General features: G+C 52.6%; 9 protein-coding genes across 9 annotated transcripts; 3 read left to right on the forward strand and 6 right to left on the reverse strand.

The window, feature by feature from the left end:
* Positions 1 to 1,123: 1,123 nt before the first annotated feature.
* Positions 1,124 to 2,989, reverse strand: J4E85_002196 (uncharacterized protein; the record flags this gene model as incomplete). The annotated part of the gene is made up of 2 exons (XM_051466476.1): positions 1,124 to 1,176; positions 1,228 to 2,989. 2 exons carry the CDS (start codon positions 2,987 to 2,989, stop codon positions 1,124 to 1,126), a joined length of 1,815 nt encoding a protein of 604 aa, XP_051329331.1.
* Positions 2,990 to 4,132: 1,143 nt separating this feature from the next.
* J4E85_002197 (uncharacterized protein) lies at positions 4,133 to 5,260 on the reverse strand (the record flags this gene model as incomplete). Its single annotated transcript, XM_051466477.1, has 3 exons — positions 4,133 to 4,348; positions 4,405 to 4,664; positions 4,714 to 5,260. The coding sequence occupies 3 exons, from the start codon at positions 5,258 to 5,260 to the stop codon at positions 4,133 to 4,135; spliced, it is 1,023 nt and encodes a 340-aa protein (XP_051329332.1).
* A 280-nt stretch (positions 5,261 to 5,540) lies between these two features.
* On the forward strand, positions 5,541 to 8,998 carry J4E85_002198 (uncharacterized protein; the record flags this gene model as incomplete). The annotated part of the gene is made up of 3 exons (XM_051466478.1): positions 5,541 to 5,635; positions 5,692 to 8,647; positions 8,699 to 8,998. 3 exons carry the CDS (start codon positions 5,541 to 5,543, stop codon positions 8,996 to 8,998), a joined length of 3,351 nt encoding a protein of 1,116 aa, XP_051329333.1.
* Positions 8,999 to 9,406: 408 nt separating this feature from the next.
* J4E85_002199 (uncharacterized protein) lies at positions 9,407 to 10,069 on the reverse strand (the record flags this gene model as incomplete). Its single annotated transcript, XM_051466479.1, has 1 exon — positions 9,407 to 10,069. One exon carries the CDS (start codon positions 10,067 to 10,069, stop codon positions 9,407 to 9,409), a length of 663 nt encoding a protein of 220 aa, XP_051329334.1.
* A 454-nt stretch (positions 10,070 to 10,523) lies between these two features.
* Positions 10,524 to 11,230, reverse strand: J4E85_002200 (uncharacterized protein; the record flags this gene model as incomplete). Its single annotated transcript, XM_051466480.1, has 3 exons — positions 10,524 to 10,931; positions 10,992 to 11,088; positions 11,142 to 11,230. 3 exons carry the CDS (start codon positions 11,228 to 11,230, stop codon positions 10,524 to 10,526), a joined length of 594 nt encoding a protein of 197 aa, XP_051329335.1.
* A 565-nt stretch (positions 11,231 to 11,795) lies between these two features.
* TOA2 (Transcription initiation factor IIA small chain (TFIIA 13.5 kDa subunit)) lies at positions 11,796 to 12,251 on the reverse strand (the record flags this gene model as incomplete). The annotated part of the gene is made up of 3 exons (XM_051466481.1): positions 11,796 to 11,942; positions 12,001 to 12,148; positions 12,205 to 12,251. 3 exons carry the CDS (start codon positions 12,249 to 12,251, stop codon positions 11,796 to 11,798), a joined length of 342 nt encoding a protein of 113 aa, XP_051329336.1.
* A 225-nt stretch (positions 12,252 to 12,476) lies between these two features.
* On the forward strand, positions 12,477 to 13,276 carry VMA16 (H(+)-transporting V0 sector ATPase subunit c''; the record flags this gene model as incomplete). Its single annotated transcript, XM_051466482.1, has 5 exons — positions 12,477 to 12,534; positions 12,581 to 12,615; positions 12,668 to 12,759; positions 12,811 to 13,122; positions 13,174 to 13,276. 5 exons carry the CDS (start codon positions 12,477 to 12,479, stop codon positions 13,274 to 13,276), a joined length of 600 nt encoding a protein of 199 aa, XP_051329337.1.
* A 376-nt stretch (positions 13,277 to 13,652) lies between these two features.
* Positions 13,653 to 15,934, forward strand: J4E85_002203 (uncharacterized protein; the record flags this gene model as incomplete). Its single annotated transcript, XM_051466483.1, has 7 exons — positions 13,653 to 13,928; positions 13,982 to 14,022; positions 14,071 to 14,108; positions 14,157 to 14,378; positions 14,428 to 14,436; positions 14,494 to 15,298; positions 15,352 to 15,934. 7 exons carry the CDS (start codon positions 13,653 to 13,655, stop codon positions 15,932 to 15,934), a joined length of 1,974 nt encoding a protein of 657 aa, XP_051329338.1.
* Positions 15,935 to 16,292: 358 nt separating this feature from the next.
* On the reverse strand, positions 16,293 to 16,888 carry J4E85_002204 (uncharacterized protein; the record flags this gene model as incomplete). The annotated part of the gene is made up of 2 exons (XM_051466484.1): positions 16,293 to 16,762; positions 16,816 to 16,888. 2 exons carry the CDS (start codon positions 16,886 to 16,888, stop codon positions 16,293 to 16,295), a joined length of 543 nt encoding a protein of 180 aa, XP_051329339.1.
* Between the last annotated feature and the right edge of the window lie 15 nt (positions 16,889 to 16,903).

Below are 16,903 nucleotides of genomic sequence, written 5' to 3' on the forward strand. Positions count from 1 at the left end.
GATTTTGCATCTATGAGCAATCGCACCGTAATCACCTCGCTTTGTGTCAATACAACACAACAACCTCTTATGGTAGATCTTACCAAAAACTCGGCAAACCAAATCACTCAGTCTGCCAACGTCTCTCCATCGTCAGGATCTTCTGCCACAGCAAGCGAACAAGGTCCACAAGCCGACCAGACGCACAAGAAGTACAAGTGCAATCGCTGTATCGCTGGCTACGACCACCGGAAGAACCTACGCGAACACAAACAAACGAAGCATCAGCGTATACGATACTTTTGCGACGTGGAGGGCTGTAACGAGAGTGTGGCCCAGAAGAAGAACCTGGCACGACACAAGGCCGGTAAACATGGAATTACGATGAAGCTTTAGATGCGAAACGACAACGAAGCGATGAGAATTGATGGGATTACAGGAAGAGGTAACACCAAACGCTCAAATGTGATCAATCGGTCTACCAACCGAAAACATAGGAGTGCCCGTTTGGTGTGAGCGCGGAAGTCGCATCCGCATCTCGTGAGCTCGGGGGGTTCGATGATCTTTTTTATTGCGTGAAATAGATACGTTGTTCCGTTGTACCGATTCATACGTTTGACGAAAACTTCCTTGTTCAGCTCGATATGTAGATAATAAAAGCTGTTACTGATTCAAATCCACTGCATTGCATGAACACGTTACTACCCGGACCCAAGGCTCTGTGATTCAGACAGCATTCTTAAGTGAGAATAACTATAACTGCATCGCACATCGCATCTCTACTTTTGATGAGCATTTTGAAGATATCCACATGACACGTACAATGGTCAGATATTAGACCGCCCCAGCCTCACCCTTACCCAGCTGCAGTCTACACATCATGCGATTGAACAGATGAAATAGGGAACTGGAGCAACTATTGCGAATAACATGACATATTGTATGTCTAATAATCCTAGAGAGCCCTGGTGAAGTTCACGACGACCTCAGCTGGGACATGCTATTTATCGACTTTGGTAAAACCATTCTCTTTCTTCGAGAGTCCGACAAGCCACCGTTATTGACAGAGCTCCCATATCTATTACATGTTTTCTCTTACTTCCCGTTGCATGCACAATTGTCCATCTTTGATGTCTTCGCAGTCTTATTCACCCTCTCCAATCAACTCGCACGGAGTAAGTCCCACAAACTGGGGGCCTATACCTCATTAGCTTTACATCATTACGTTAGGAGTGGAAACCAACTTACCCACATAACACGGTCTGATAACGTCTTTACCAGTGACCCTTTTGATATCTTTAAAAACGAGATCCATAGGAAGAAACATCCCTTGTCCAGTACTAGTCACTCCAAAGAGCAGACCGAGCTGTGTGCCTGATTCTTCGTGTAATACTATACTGCCATTGTCGCCGAACTCAGCGAAGTCCCCCCTCTCGTCCCTGCTAACCACCCCAAAACACGTCCCCACGCTCTCCGCATCCATGCCATAAGTACCCGAGATCTCATCGTCTGCATCAGGGTTGATGATGATCATACAAGCGTTAATGGTGCCGGCCGTCCAGCCACTCGTGCGCCCGTATTTGGCTACATGAACCTCTTCTTTGTTGACATTGAAGGTTGACCATTGCCTGCACCGCTGCTTTGGGACAAGTTTCGTCTTGGTAGAGTAAACATCAGGCAGACTGTTGGTAACGTCGCGTTTTTTTGCATCGTCCATACGAATTAACGCCCAGTCGAGTGGAAACACATATGTAGGCTGCAACGCCTTCATCTTGTCTTTCCCTGGGCCGGTGTCAGGATCGGATGTGTACTTGTTGGCCTCGATAGTTCGGCGACCTGAGCCTGCGTAGACGTAGCCAATACGTCGGTCGAAGCTTTCGCATTCCTTGTACTCTTCATCCTTCTTTTCGTGCAACATCTTGCATTCCAAATCTCCATCAGCAGCGTAAGTACGGTAAAGTGTGATCTGTTTTTGCAGCATTTTGAGGTAGCCGTGATGGTCGAGCGTCGCTGGCGATACCATGGGTTGAGGTACGTTGGCCAGGGTCTTGTTGTTGACACCTAGAGCCTTGTTGGCTGTGTTGGAGAGGATGCTGTCAAGTCGTGCATCGCGGACGCTGTGCCAGCTCGTTAATCCACATCGAATGCCGCCGGCCAGGGTCACAGATCCACCCAAGGTACTGCATCCTTTCTCATCACCCGAAATTCCAAGAGAGGATCCCATATCGGCTATTTTGGCGTAGGATGAGCCATTGACGTTGTCGGTCAAGCTGTTTCGCCTCTTCGCCCCCAGCATCGTCTTCCCACACAGTATTTCGATGCCGAATTCGGGAGCTCTCTTGGCAATCTCAGCCATCATCGAAGGTACCACGATTTCAAACCATTTGGGATTGCGCGCAGTCGGCGTGGTGATAACAATTGTTGGTGAACACTCCTGGCGATCGTCGATCAATCCACGGTGTAGGATTTCCACCGAAAGCCATTCATGCTTGCTCAGCAAAGACAAAACATCTGGAGATATAGCTTCCCATTGCTGGTGTATGTCATACTCATCATGGCGGATAGGGAAAGACATCATACCGGAGGAGTGCCTTGCTCGATAGTCTATACACTCGATTTGGATATCCTCAGTCCAGGAATTATCGCGGAAGCTAGCTCTGATCTTGATGATAGCATCTTCAATGTCCTGATGAGCGTGCTTCAACATGTCGACCCGTGTGAAGAGCGTCAAATGCGCAATATTGTCGTTCTCCTCAGTAGCATCCCGAGGAACTCGGAACGCAAAGTGGAACGCGGTAGTCCCACGTAGCAAGCCATGTGCTATCAGAATGTCTTGCACATCATGCAGTATCTCATATGAGCCTGGTATCATCCATCTCGCATCTATGTCGGTGTCCATCGGCAGAGGTGCAAGTGTCGGCCAGCCCATACGATATGGAACGTGTCCGGGGTCCATCTCTTTGCGAATCTCTTCGTCGGTACGAGATGTATAGCGCCTGCGTTGGGACATGGTGGGAAGTAGTCGATGAGTTAATCTAGTTCCTGGGAGATGGTCGCGGCCTAGGTATGCAGTAAACTGCTTTTGCCTCGTACGAAGAAGAAGTTCAATAGGCTGGCTGGAGTCTACGTTAGTATTTAACTGTGGGATTACAGAATCTCAAAGGCGATGTAGCTGCCTAGGCTTTCTGTGAAGATACACTCTGTGAGACGCTGTTGTTTGATACTCTCCATATAGGGTGCTGGGCGCAGTGGCATCCATGGTACTGCGATGACACAGAGCGAGACGAGCCACTCATGACTCCCGAAATACATAACCACCACATAAGCAAAGGCGATCCTCATCAAATGAGAGAGATCACAATCCTCAGGCTCTGGCGTAGTGTCTACCGTAGAAGCTGTGGAAAGCAGAGCATAGGCCTGTGGAAGAGGAATTCGGCCCAAGCCAGTGTGTACCATGGTTACACGACTTGCTATGTCGTATTGACCACTCACATGTTTTGAACTCGAATAAAGCACTGGACAAGGATTCAGCGCGATCCATTACATCGTAAACCGACTATGGAACGTATCAACCTCATAGAGACCAGTCACCCTTCACGGATATCTGGTCAGAGACCAACAACGACAAGGCTCCCAGGCTTACCACATGGTATCGAGGCTGCAACCCTTCCCTCCCGCGTCGTGTCCCTATTCTCGATATTTCGATCATCTACTCATCAGTTTCCTGGCCCATATCCACAAGATAGCGGATAGCTACTTCCAAATCTAGCCTCGAATCGAAGGTCACGGCCGTATCGTAGGTATCCGGCATAGTACCAATCGACCGCACCGGGACCACGCAGGCGTTTTACACCTCTGCGTCTGCCGCGAGAATTCCTCGGTCCCATCGGCTGGTAGCCCAAGTCTACATCAAACTAAGAGAGAGAAAATTAGCATGGTGTCACTAAATAGTTCTAGCCTCGTGAGGAGACGAGAAACATGTCGATATTCGCAGGCCTGCAGCATCATTGTGTAGTAACAGCTCAGTAATATTTTGGGGGTATCTAGTAGGTAAATGGGAAGATAGATGTTCAATGGCCAAGTCGGATAATAATGGTGGTGCGAGAAGCTCTTTCGCGCAACAGCCAGTGTTATACGCGCGAAATCCACTTGCTCAACTCACTGATGGCTCGTCAGCCTGGTCGTCGGAGTCGTCGGATATCTCGATGAGGTCTTCGGCGTCGCGCCTAGGCCTCTTCTTGCTGGCTTTGCCGCCGGAGCCGACGGCGTCGAGGAACTCGTTGTTGTCGATCTTGGACTGGAGTTTGGGCGCGGATGCAACGTCTGCGAGGAAGAGGCGGTCGTTGTACGCGTCGAAGGCTCGCTCGTCCTACAGCATGGTTAGCTTGTCACCAGCGAGATGGAGTGCAAGACGGAAGGACGTACGTTCTCGTCGTAGTAGTCGAGCCTCAGCCACTGCTCTTGGTTGGTCGACTTCATGAAGGCCTGAGTCAGCTCTGCGGCAGTGTCACCACCCGTCTTCTTGACTTGGGCGAGGAAGGCCTTTGGTTCGGCGACCTTGGCGCCTTCCTGCGACTCCTTCTCGCGGCGGCGCTGGACGGCTTCTAGCTGGGCGGAGGCGTCGATCTGGTGGAACTGAGTTCGGAGCTGGACGAGGCCGTTGCAGCGGGTGAGGTGGAGCTCGTCTGCGCCGCGTCAGTCTTGAAGCGAGGGTTGTTGTCGCGCGCTACTTACTATCGCGGAAGGTGCCAAGCATGTAGCTGGTGCCCTTGCCGTCGTCGTGCATGATCTGGCCACCGAACGTCTGGGTGTTGAGGACGTGGCCCTTCTCGTTGGCGTCCTCGAAGTGGGTGACGTACTCCTCAAAGTTGTCGTCGTCCTCGGTCGCAATGGGCGCTGCGGGGGCTCCTCCCTCACCGGCGGCGCCAGGGCGGTTGGTGCTGCGCGGCATAGTGCGCTCGAAGCCGGACGCGATACCGAAGGCCTTCTGGCCGAAGCCCTTGGTCTTGCGCATGGCCTCGCCCCAGCGCACACCGGCGACGCGGTTGTAGTTGCGGTGGATGTTGACGGGCACGTCGACCTCGATGAAGCCCGACTCTTTCTTGAGGCGCAGCTGCGAGGGCTGGCTCTCGGTGGCCTTGGTGAAGGGCTGGTCGGGCGGGCGGTTCAGGTACTGCAGCACGTACAGCTGCTGCTCGGCCATCTCGGGGGTGATGTAGACGTCGTACTCGGCCACGACGGGGTCCTCGTCTTCGATATCCATGGCCGCTGAGTTGGCCATTGTGTTAGCGGAGTCTGGTTTGGTGTTGTGGAGAGCGAGGGCTGGACGTACAGGCCATTTTAAGTGGGCGCGTCGGGGCTGCAAGCAAAAAGAGTCGCGGTCACCCAAAGTTCCAAAAGTCCAAAAGTTCCAAAAGTCACGGCCGCCCCGCAACGCGAAGTCGCGTGGAGCCGCGGCCCGTGCAGCTCAATGACGGAATGCATCCGATATCCCCAGCCCGGCAACCACGATAGTTCTGTTCTGTACTTTGAGCTATCCACAAGCTCTAATAGATATCGCCATGGCTTACATTGCACCCATCCACCGGCCAAGCAGCGTCCGGCATGCGCTCAAGCTCAACTTCCTCGCCCCAGAGGAGGATTGCCTCGTAGTCGCGTAAGCAGTCCGCGGGTACATGCATCACTATCTATCCAATGCTAATACGATTGCAGCAAATCCAACAGACTCGAATTCTATACGCAGACTTCCGATGGATTGGCCCTCCAACACTCCAAAGCCATTTATGGCAAGGTCACTATGCTCCAGAAGCTCCGCCCAGCCGTATCACCGACCGACCACCTCTTCGTCGGAACCGATCGCTACATGTACTTCACGCTGTCATGGAATCCCGAGAAGAAACAACTACAGACGGAGAAATCATTTGCGAGCGTGGCCGACAATGCCGCAAGAGAGTCGCAAACGGGCGAGAGGTGTCACATCGATCCAACGGGGCGATTCATGACTGTCGAAGTCTACGAGGGCATCGTGACCGTCATACCGCTAGTTCAAAGGGGAAAGAAGAGGAAGCAAGAGGCTGATATCGCCCACTTGGGAGACCCTCAACCAGTCAGACTACCCGAGATGTTCGTCCGCTCGTCTGCCTTCTTGCGCCCACGGTCCTTCGACGACAAGCCCAAGATGGCTCTGCTATACGAAGACACACACTCCCAAGTCAAGCTGAAGTTACGGGAGCTGACCTACGCCGGCGAAGAGGTGGACCTACAAGAAGGCGAGACCTGCAAGACCGAACTGGAGCTTGGCTCGAGCCACCTAATACCCGTCGAGGAGCCTTCCCACGGCCTGGTAGTCATCGGTGAGACATCCATCGGATACTACGACGACGAGAGTGGGGAAATCCAAACCGAGCCACTGGACGAGGCGACAATCTTTGTGGCTTGGGAACGCATCGACGCACAGCGATTTGTGCTCGCCGATGATTACGGTCGCCTATACATGTTCATGTTGGTCTTGAGCAGCCAAGGCAAGGTCCAATCATGGAAGCTTGACGTAATCGGGGAGACATCTCGCGCATCCACGCTGGTATATCTCGATGCCGGGTATGTCTTTGTGGGATCGCATCAGGGCGACTCGCAAGTTATCAAGATTGCGGAAAAGTCGATGGAGGTCGTCCAGACATTCTCCAACATCGCGCCTATACTTGACTTCACAATCATGGATATGGGCAACAGATCTGGTGAAGGGCAAAGCAATGAATACTCTTCTGGCCAGGCCCGCATAGTAACCGGTAGTGGCGCATATCAAGACGGAAGTCTTCGGAGCGTTAGAAGCGGAGTTGGACTAGAGGATCTTGGTGTGTTGGGCGAAATGGAACAGATCTCTGATCTCTTCAGTCTGAGATCCACCGCCTCTGCCCAGTATGAAGACACCTTACTAGTCAGCTTTGTCAACGAGTCGCGCATCTTCCGATTCGATCCACAAGGCGAGGTAGAAGAGGTGGACGAGTTCGCTTCACTCGCTTTGGATGAAACAACACTGGCCGCTGCGAATATCTCGCAAGGGCGCGTCATACAGGTTACCAACGGAAGAGCCCGGATCTGCGACCTGGACGGCGGTATGATAACTTCAGAATGGATGCCAATGGGTGGTCAGGCTATTACCGCGGCTTCAATCAATGACAGTCATGTTCTTGTGTCCCTGGGAGGCGTCACAATCGTTTCTCTGAGTATGGCGGACGGTCTGCAGGTTGTCAAAGAGAAGAAATTCGGTTCCGAAAGCCAAGTCGCCTGCATTGCTCTTCCGTCAGTCTCAAGCTCGATATGCTTCATTGGCTTTTGGAGCAACTCCCAACTCGCCATATGCGCTCTCGATACCTTGGAAGCGGTCAAGACAGTTCAGATCTCCGAAGACTCCGTTCCCCGCTCATTGCTACTGACTCAAATATTCCCGGAACAACCGCCATCCCTTTTTGCTGCATTAGCAGATGGCAATGTCGTTACATACGCCTATGATCCCTCAACACATGAGCTATCAGGAAGGAAGAGCATCGTTCTAGGCACGCGCGAAGCTAGTTTCCGTGCTCTACCTCGCGGCAACGGCCTATTCAACGTATTTGCAACATGCGAACACCCATCCTTGATTTACTCGTCAGAAGGACGTCTTGTATACTCCGCTGTAACAGCAGAGAAAGCGACGACAGTCTGTCCTTTCGACTCGGAAGCATACCCCGGATCTGTAGCCATCGCAACCTCAGAAGACCTCCGCATCGCTCTAGTAGACACCGAACGGACAACGCATGTACAGACACTGAAGGTCGATGAGACCGTACGACGGATAGCATACTCACCTAGTCTGAAAGCTTTCGGTCTCGGAACTATCAAGAGGATACTGAAACACGGCGAGGAGATTATGCTAAGTCATTTCAAGCTCGTGGACGAGATCCAGTTCAAAGAGCTCGACACTTATGCGCTCAATGAAGAAGAACTTATCGAATGCGTCATGCGTTGCGAACTACCAGATGGCTCAGGCGGTGTTGCAGAGCGCTTCGTCATCGGCACTGCATACCTTGACGATCAGAATGCGACTGCAGAGCGCGGCCGCATAATCATCCTGGAGGTAACGCCTGAGCGCGTACTCAAGCTCGTGACCGAAATCGCTGTAAAGGGCGGGTGCAGGTGTCTAGCCATTTGCGAAGGCAAGATCGTCGCCGCGCTCATCAAGACTATCGTGGTATACGATGTCGAATTCAAGACTCAAAGTTCTCCCGACCTGGTCAAGCTAGCTTCGTTCAGATGCTCGACTGCGCCAATCGATGTTACCGTCAACGGCACCATGATCGCCATCGCTGACCTGATGAAGTCACTCGCCGTTGTCGAATATACAAAGGGCGAGGCGGGTTTGCCAGACAGGCTTGTAGAGGTTGCGCGGCATTATCAGACGACTTGGGCTACGGCTGTAGCCGAGGTAGACACGAACACTTACCTCGAAAGCGACGCGGAAGGAAACCTGATGGTCTTGTACCGCGACCCGAACGGTGTCACAGACGATGACAAGAGGCGGTTGAACGTCAGCTCTGAGATGTTACTGGGAGAGATGGTGAATAGGATACGTCGGATTGATGTCATGACAACTTCGGACGCTGCAGTCATTCCCAAAGCGTTCGTCGGCACTGTAAGTCTACCCCATCACGTTTATCTCATGCAAATACTAATTTACATCCAGGTCGAGGGATCAATCTACCTCTTCGGTCTCATCTCACCCGACTACCAAAACCTCCTCATGACGCTCCAATCCAACCTCGGCGCCCTCGTCGCCGCACCTGGAGACATGGACTTTGCCAAGTTCCGCGCGTTCAAGAACACAGTCAGGGAGGAGGAAGAGCCCATGCGTTTTGTAGACGGAGAGCTGGTGGAGCGCTTTTTGGATGTAAACGAGGAAGTCCAAAGGAAGGCCATTGAGGGATTAGGTGTGGAGCTCGAGGAAGTCAAGGGATTGATTGAGGGACTGAGACGATTACATTAATACAGGGGGATGTACATAGCCAAGCTAGCAACATGAGTTCGAAAGTACTCATCGCACAAATGCAAGAAAAGCAAAAACTAAGCCACGTGAAGAGAAATCAATCGCAGCCTCGGTCCACCTCTTTTTAGTTATTACAAGTACTGGAAAGGAAAGAAAATGTCAAATTCCAAAACGCCTCCCATACCATGCCTTCGTAACAAACGCCGTGTTGAGCCGCTGTACATGCTCCATTCCCATTATCGCGCTTGAAGATTTTCGCTTGCTAGATAAACGTAAATTTCGTCGTACAAATCATCATTGCTCGTACCACTTTTGAACGCCCGAACGCTTGTCACCCGTATAATCGACACAATCGTGCCTTGGTATCTGTAGTCGCTGTACAGCTCGCTGTGGGAATCTCAAGGTTCTTTAATCTTTTCCACCAGGACGGTTTCGTCTATAGGTGCCACTGGCCTCGCCTCCAGGCTTCTGCTGTTGCTCCTGGTCCTGGTCGTCGTCATGGTCTTGCTCGTAATCCTGGTTCTGCTGGTCCTCGCGCGCCCGATGGTTATACCTCTTACGGTTATTTTTCCTGGTCCTCCTCCTGAACCCGGTGTTGGGGTCCGCACCGTTTCCAGTCTGATGGTGCTCCCCGTGATGGTTCTGGTAGGGCATCCTACCGGCCCGTACGCCGTTGACCTCGCGGTGCTGGTTTGTGAACGGCTCGGGCGTGCCTGCGGTGTACTCGATGGAGGAGAACTGTTCGTGGTTCCACATAGGGCCTTGGGGCTGCACGTAGTTCATGGGTGGAGTGGCGTGGAAGTCGAAGGGGTTGTGGACCTGGTTGTAGTAGTGGGTGTAGCCATCGTATAGGGGGTATGGCTGATACCCGTAGAAACCAGGGCTACAGAATGGCAGTCCCTGTGGATGTTGCGGGAGCTGATACTGGGGATGAGCGTTGAAGCCTTGCTGAGGCGGCGTCGCAGGGGAAGAGACGCGCTCGCTCGACGCAGGGCTGGGATGCGCAAGCTGACCGGGAACAAATTCAGCGGCCGTAGGCCTCAGAAGGGCGGGAACTGGGCTGTCCGACATTTTAGGGAGAAAGGTCGGTGTAAAAAGACTGTGGAGTTGGGGCTGCTTGGGGAGTGTTAAGTCGAGGGGGAAAGGGTGCGCCGGAATTTATATAGAGAGAGTGGGCAGCAAGCGAACCAGAAAGTGAAATACTTTTTGGCCCACAGATTGCGCACTTCAGGTGGGAAGTGAAAAGTGAAAAGGTGTGCCTCCCGGCGCGAGGTAATGTACTGTGCCGGCTCAAGCGGCGATGGACCAAGATTGTGCTGCGTTTGTTCGTGAAAGCACTGGACCCTGTTAGCAAGCTAATCGCACCCTTGCTGGGCGGCCTGGTGAGGGATTTTCAGCGATGTGTCGGTGACGAGAAAATGAGGTGTAGGAGCTCATGCGCATGCGCGGTACCGCGGTATTGGTTGTCGTCACCCAGTAGGAGGGACCCGGATTGTACAGTCGCAGCAATGGATTGGTGTCCTGTCTATTTCAATACGCCGTCTTCGTCACTGCTATCTCCTCCTGTGTTCTTCACGCTGTTGAGTTCGACTGTGTCATCGCCTTCGTCTTCGTCGTCTCTAAAGCCGTCCACATTCGCGTCGCCATCGCGGTCGAGAAGTGGGGCCTCTCCCGTGGTAGCTACCACACTCTTCTTCTCCGTCTCCTCCCTCATTCCGATGATCACACTGCCAGCTACCAGCATGGCTGCCCCAAGCCACCATAACCCCGGTAGGTTCTCGCTGAAGATAATGAAGCTAAGGACGGCGGTGACGATGAAATTCGCAGACGTGTTTATGATGCTGACGCGTACGGTCGAGGAAGCGAGGGTAAGGGCACGCGTGAAGAGCCCCCACATGATCGCGTTGAAGACGAGGTTCATGCCAAAGAAGAGCTGCGCGTTGCGTTAGTTGTGTGCGGGTAATAGAAGGCATGACAGGTTGGGAGGACGCACCCCTCGTATCGCATATTCAACAATCTTGTTTGACGCACTCAGCCCGAATGCCAGGGCTATGGAGCTCGACCAGGAGGCAGTGAGCTCTGTGGTTGTGCTACATCATCGTCAGTATGCAGCGTGGGCTAGGGCGACGCGGCGGTATCTTACAGCTTTGCAAAGACGCCATTGAAAGCTGCACATGCGCCACTGGAGATGGCAAGCATCAGCCATGCTGATTTGGTTTGCGGGAGAGACATAATCGCGGCCGTACTGGGGTGCTGCGGGGAATGAGGTCGATGTTCACGGATGCAAGTTGATGATCTGCAAGGTACGACCGGGTGCACTTCCGCGCTTAGTCAATATGGGGTAGTAGTACATGCAGGTCGCATCTTGACGCAATATATGAGGCAGGTGCTCTGTAGTGCGCATACTACTGGGAGTCATAGTCTACTGCCCAGCTCTTCTATCGGCTACCAGTCAAGGTGAGTTCACTAGAATTGCACTCCCACCTGAAGTCAATCATCTGAGTGTAGCAGAAAGGGTACGATAGCCCAGATATGCAAAAGATCATAATTGTTTCAATTTATCAGCGTTAAACCAACGCGAATGACGCATTCAGTCCCAAACTCCTATTCATGCCAGAGGTATCGTGAAAGCCTTCCAAGGCCGTTTTAGCCGTAACGCCGAAAGCATATGATGACACAGGTCTGTAGTGAGACAGCTGCTCTAGCCGGTAGATCGCATCTTGCGCAATCGCATTTGTTTGAACGCGATTGTCTCCTTCCTGCCGTGTTGCAGTGCACCTGCCGCCCCTTGAGCCGCCTAAGCCTCACCAGGACGCTTCGCGTTACAGGAAACGATCTTGACGCGGTCGGCATGTACTTGATGGGTGTTGTCCAGCTTGAAGTTGATATCCTTGATAATAAAGGTCCATACGTCGTCGCAGAAGCGGTAGGTATCGAGATGTCCCTACGGAGTTTCGAGTCAGCACACGATGCTTCTCACTGGTCGCCCGTGCGCAACTGACCTTGAATGTCAAGCGCGACTTGACCTTCTCCGAGAGCACATCGGCGACGGCCTTGTCAAAGTTGAGGAGGATCTTCATGGCGAGCTGGGGTTCTATCCGGCGCTCGGTGATGAGGTTGTCCAGGGTGTCCGTGAGAGAGCCGCCCAGGCTGTCCTCTGTTAGCCAGCGCTCCTTGCTACGCTCTCCTAGAGTGGCATGTAGTACCTGCTTCGGCGGTAGAGCTCGTAGTACTTGGTGTTGTCGGTGGCCATGGTGGTGATAGTTGCGACGAGCTGGTGGTTTGGTCTCGGTGACGCCTGAGCGGGAAGAGTGATGGGGGCGGCGCGCCGAGGTGGTGGTTACTAAGCCGTTCGATGCTAGCGCGACGCGGCTTGTTCCGCCTGCATCATCGCCAGCTTCGCGGCGAGTCCATCACGACGAAGCTCCAGCCGCCTCTTTCACCATCCATCTCCGCCTCCACGACCAACAAACCCAACATGTCTCTTACTTATGGAACGGGCGGTGCGACCGCCGCCCTCGGTGTGGTGGGCTTGTGTATGTACCGCGCGCAGGGGCGTAGGCGATAGCTAACCACCTCCAGACATGCTCTTCAACAACGAAGGCGAAGCTTTCAACGTACGCACGCGTTCCTACCAACCCGATACGGACATGACTGATTACATTCCAGGTCGGAACTTTCCTCGAAAGCATATCGCCATACACATTTGCTAGTGTCGGCATTGCGCTATGCATTGGTCTCTCTGTCGTAGGCTCGGCATGGTACGTCTAGCCGTCGGGAACATACACGCATCGCATCTGACAATCGCAAAGGGGCATCTGGACAACCGGTGTGTCCATCGTCGGTGGTGGTGTCAAGGCGCCACGGATACGAACCAAGAACTTGATCTCCATCATCTTCTGCGAAGTCGTCGCTATTTACGGTGTCATCATGGCCATCATCTTCTCCTCCAAGATGAATCAGCTCTCGGACCCTGAGCTGTTGTACTCTGGATCCAACTACTTCACTGGATACGCGCTGTTCTGGGCTGGAATAACCGTGGGCATGTGCAACCTGATCTGCGGTGTATGCGTGGGCATCAACGGAAGTAGCGCAGCCCTGGCCGATGCTGCGGACCCTGCAATGCAAGTAGCTGTCTTTCCTGGGTATCTATTTCGATGCTAACTTCGTTGTAGGTTCGTCAAGATCCTTACCATTGAGATTTTCGCTGCCATTCTCGGACTGTTCGGTCTCATTATTGGATTGCTCATGCAGAGCAACGCCAAGGACTTCCAGTGAGCGAAAAGCTCTCGCTATTTCGCCAAGGGGCACAATTATACGATCTGTATCGAACCTCGATCTCGCCCAGAAGGACGCCAAGGAGGAGTGTTTTCGAGTGCCAGCTTGTGGAGCTGGTCAAGAGATTACTGAAGGTCATTTGTAGAGGTTGTACAATGTACATAGGAAGGGGCGCTTGTATAATGCATGTAATATGAGCGAGCATCGGCGTTAAATACCATTTATCGATTTATGTTTTCCAATATCCTTTGACAATTCTCATGAGTGAACTTCTGAATCTGATCAACTCGGCGTGTAAGCAATGGTCCGTGCACCAAGTCTACAGGGTGGGATGTCCGCTCTACTCCGCTTCGACTCAACATCGACAACATTAAACATGGCCACCACAGGTTCAAAGTTGAAGGCAGCGATCTTGGTAGTATCTGAGACTGCTTCCGAAGACCCACCAACCGATAAATGCATACCAGTCCTCAAGAAGGTCTTCGGAGATCTCGGAAATGACCAATGGGAGGTTAGCGAAACCGAGATAGTACCCGACAACGCTCTCGCAATCCAGAAGACTATCAAAAGTTGGACTGACGGCCCGGAGCCAATCAATCTGATTGTCACTAGCGGAGGCACCGGTTTCGCAACTAAGGATGTCACTCCGGAGGTGCGCGCTCTTGTTCTCGGAATGGCCCAAGACACGCAGCTAATAGAGAGAAGGCAGTTACGCCGCTGATTGATAGACATGCTCCCGGACTTGTGTAGGTGATCTCTATCGATCCTTCATGCGAATGCTTACAGAACAATAGACATGGCATGCTTACAACTTCATACGCCGTCACGCCATGTAAGTCCCTTGAACACTGAGGTAACGGTCAGGCTAACATGTGATCAGTTGCACTCATGGCGAGACCCGTCGCTGGAGTGCGAAAGAAGACTTTGATATTGACTTTGCCTGGATCGCCAAAAGGTGCCAAAGAAAATCTAGAGGCAGTCCTGAAGTTACTACCACATGCGTGCATCCAAGCCGCCGGTGCAGAGTCGAGACCGTTGCATGTTGGTGGTGTAGAGAAGCTCGAAAAGGACGCGGGTGTTTCTTCGGGTGGCGCTACTGCAGGTATGTGATGTGCCATTCACCCCAGTAACACTGCAACTTACAATGACAGGAGCTGGAAGTGGGCATCACCACCATCACCATCATGGGCATTCGCATGGTCACGGCGGCCACGCAGGACCCAAAGCCCACACGAACCCAGAAGAGCGTCCCCAGTCTAATGATCCTTCTGCAGGACCAACTCGCAGATATCGATCGTCGCCGTATCCTATGTTGGCAGTCGAAGATGCGCTCAAGCTAATATCGGAGCAAACCCCAGCTGCTGCAGTACAGAAGGTGCCAGTAGACATGAGACTTAGTGGTTCGGTCCTTGCCGAGGATGTCAAAGCCACTGAGTCCGTCCCGGCCTTCCGAGCTAGCATTGTCGACGGATATGCGATCAAGATCCCAGCGACTGGCAAGTTCGAAAAGGGAACTTACCCTGTTTCGATCATATCTCATGCACAACCTGGCGAAGTCAAGGAGTTGAAAGAAGGAGAGATTGCCAGGATTACGACTGGCGCCCCGCTTCCTCCTGGTGCTGACGCTGTGGTCATGGTTGAGGATACAGTATTGAAGAGCCTGACCGATGATGGCAAAGAAGAGAAAGAGATTGAGATACTGACTGATGAGATCAAGCCGAACGAAAACGTACGAGAAGTTGGCAGCGATGTCAAAGAGGGGGAGATCATCCTGAAGAAGGGCGAAGGTGTTACAGTCGTGGGTGGCGAGTTTGGCCTGCTTGCGTCTGTGGGCACGACAGAGGTGTCTATCTACAAGAAGCCTGTCGTCGGAGTCCTGAGCACAGGTGATGAAATCATCCCACACAACAGAGAGGGCCCGTTGCGACTCGGAGAAGTGCGCGATACCAACCGTCCCACCCTCATCACTGCCGCACGAAGCCATAGGTTCGAAGTCATCGATCTGGGTATCGTCTCAGACAAGTAAGTGAAGTTGGAAGAAAATCTCCGTTTCATCTGTCGCTGACCAAATCCAGACCCGGCACTCTTGAGCAGAGTCTCCGTGACGCAATGCGCAAGTGCGACGTTATCATCACCTCTGGTGGCGTCTCAATGGGCGAGCTTGACTTACTCAAACCAACCATCGAGCGCTCTCTCGGCGGCACAATCCATTTCGGCCGTGTCAACATGAAGCCTGGCAAGCCTACCACCTTCGCTACTGTGCCTGTAAAGGACAATGATGGAAAACCTGTTACCAAGTCGATTTTCTCGCTTCCTGGCAATCCAGCTTCAGCCGTCGTGTGTTTCCATCTCTTCGTTCTGCCTGCATTGCACCAGCAAGCTGGGATTAAGCCACTCGGGCTACCAAGGATCAGAGTCATATTGGATGAGGATGTGAGAATGGATAAGGGTCGTCCAGAGTATCACCGTGCGCTTGTCGTGACGAAAGAGGATGGGTTGCTATACGCCAGCTCAACAGGCGGGCAGAGGAGTAGCCGCATCGGCAGCTTCAGAGGTGCGAATGCGCTGCTTTGTATGCCACAAGGCGAAGGTAGCTTGAAGAAGGGGGAGAAGGTCGAGGCACTGCTCATGGGGAAGTTGGGTGAAGTTGAGCGATGATAGACATGTTTGTCGCAATACTGTAGGATGAAAATGCTCGTGCATTATATCTATTACATCTCAGAATGTGTTCCACATCAACCATCTAAGTGTTGTTCCCTTCCCAACCGTCGTCGCTACATAACCGAATATCTAAGCCGAGACAAAGGAAAGAGAGTCCTGAAGGGTATTCGCAACTGCCGAAATGAACAAAGGAAATTGGGCTAAAACCCAAGGATCGGTACCAGGCGTGAGCTCAACATTACCCTGTCCCATCATCACCGTGCCTGCCTGTACCCGCAAAAACACCGACGCTAAATTGGAAAGACGATAGATACGAAAGACTTTTTTTTCTGAGTTTGAGTGTGTGTGTGACTCCTCATGCGGGACCGTGGCTGGACTTGGGCTTCAAGTCGTCCATCATGACACTGCCTCTGCAGGATCCGGCGCTCGACGCCAGTGCCTTGCGGTACGCGTTGGTTTGCGAGAACTGCTCCTCGTAGTGCTCCTTCAGCTTGCGCTGTCTCTTCTCCCTCTTGTACATCCAGAATATAGTGGAAGCCAGGCCTGCGATGATCATAGTGAAGACAGCCGTGAGGACACCGCCAACTATTGCCGTTTCCTTCTTTTCTTTTGAGCAAGTATTGGGAGGTGGGGCAGTGGTTGCGGCAGCCGGGCTCGGGCTTTGGAGTTGGAGGGTTGCGCTGAAGGTGGTTGTGATATGGGGTGCGTCCTGGTTGTTGCAGCAGCTCTTCGTGTCGTCGGCGCCGCGGCAGCAGTATGTTCCCGAGTCGCATGTTTGTAGTTGCCATGCTTTTACTGGCTTGAGACCAAGGAAGTCGTTGGAAACTGAAGTGAATTAGTTGGGGAACATAAGATGAGTCAAATGTTTGTGAACTTACCACCAGGGCACAAGTCTTGTTGGCATGCTGCATCTTTTCCTTCCTTGTCTGTACAACCTCGCGAGAAGATCATACCGATCGACTCATT

This window comes from Alternaria conjuncta (genome assembly GCF_024043145.1).
Source record: "Alternaria conjuncta strain BMP 0040 chromosome Unknown scaffold_3, whole genome shotgun sequence".
In the NCBI taxonomy this organism is placed as follows: domain Eukaryota; kingdom Fungi; phylum Ascomycota; class Dothideomycetes; order Pleosporales; family Pleosporaceae; genus Alternaria; species Alternaria conjuncta.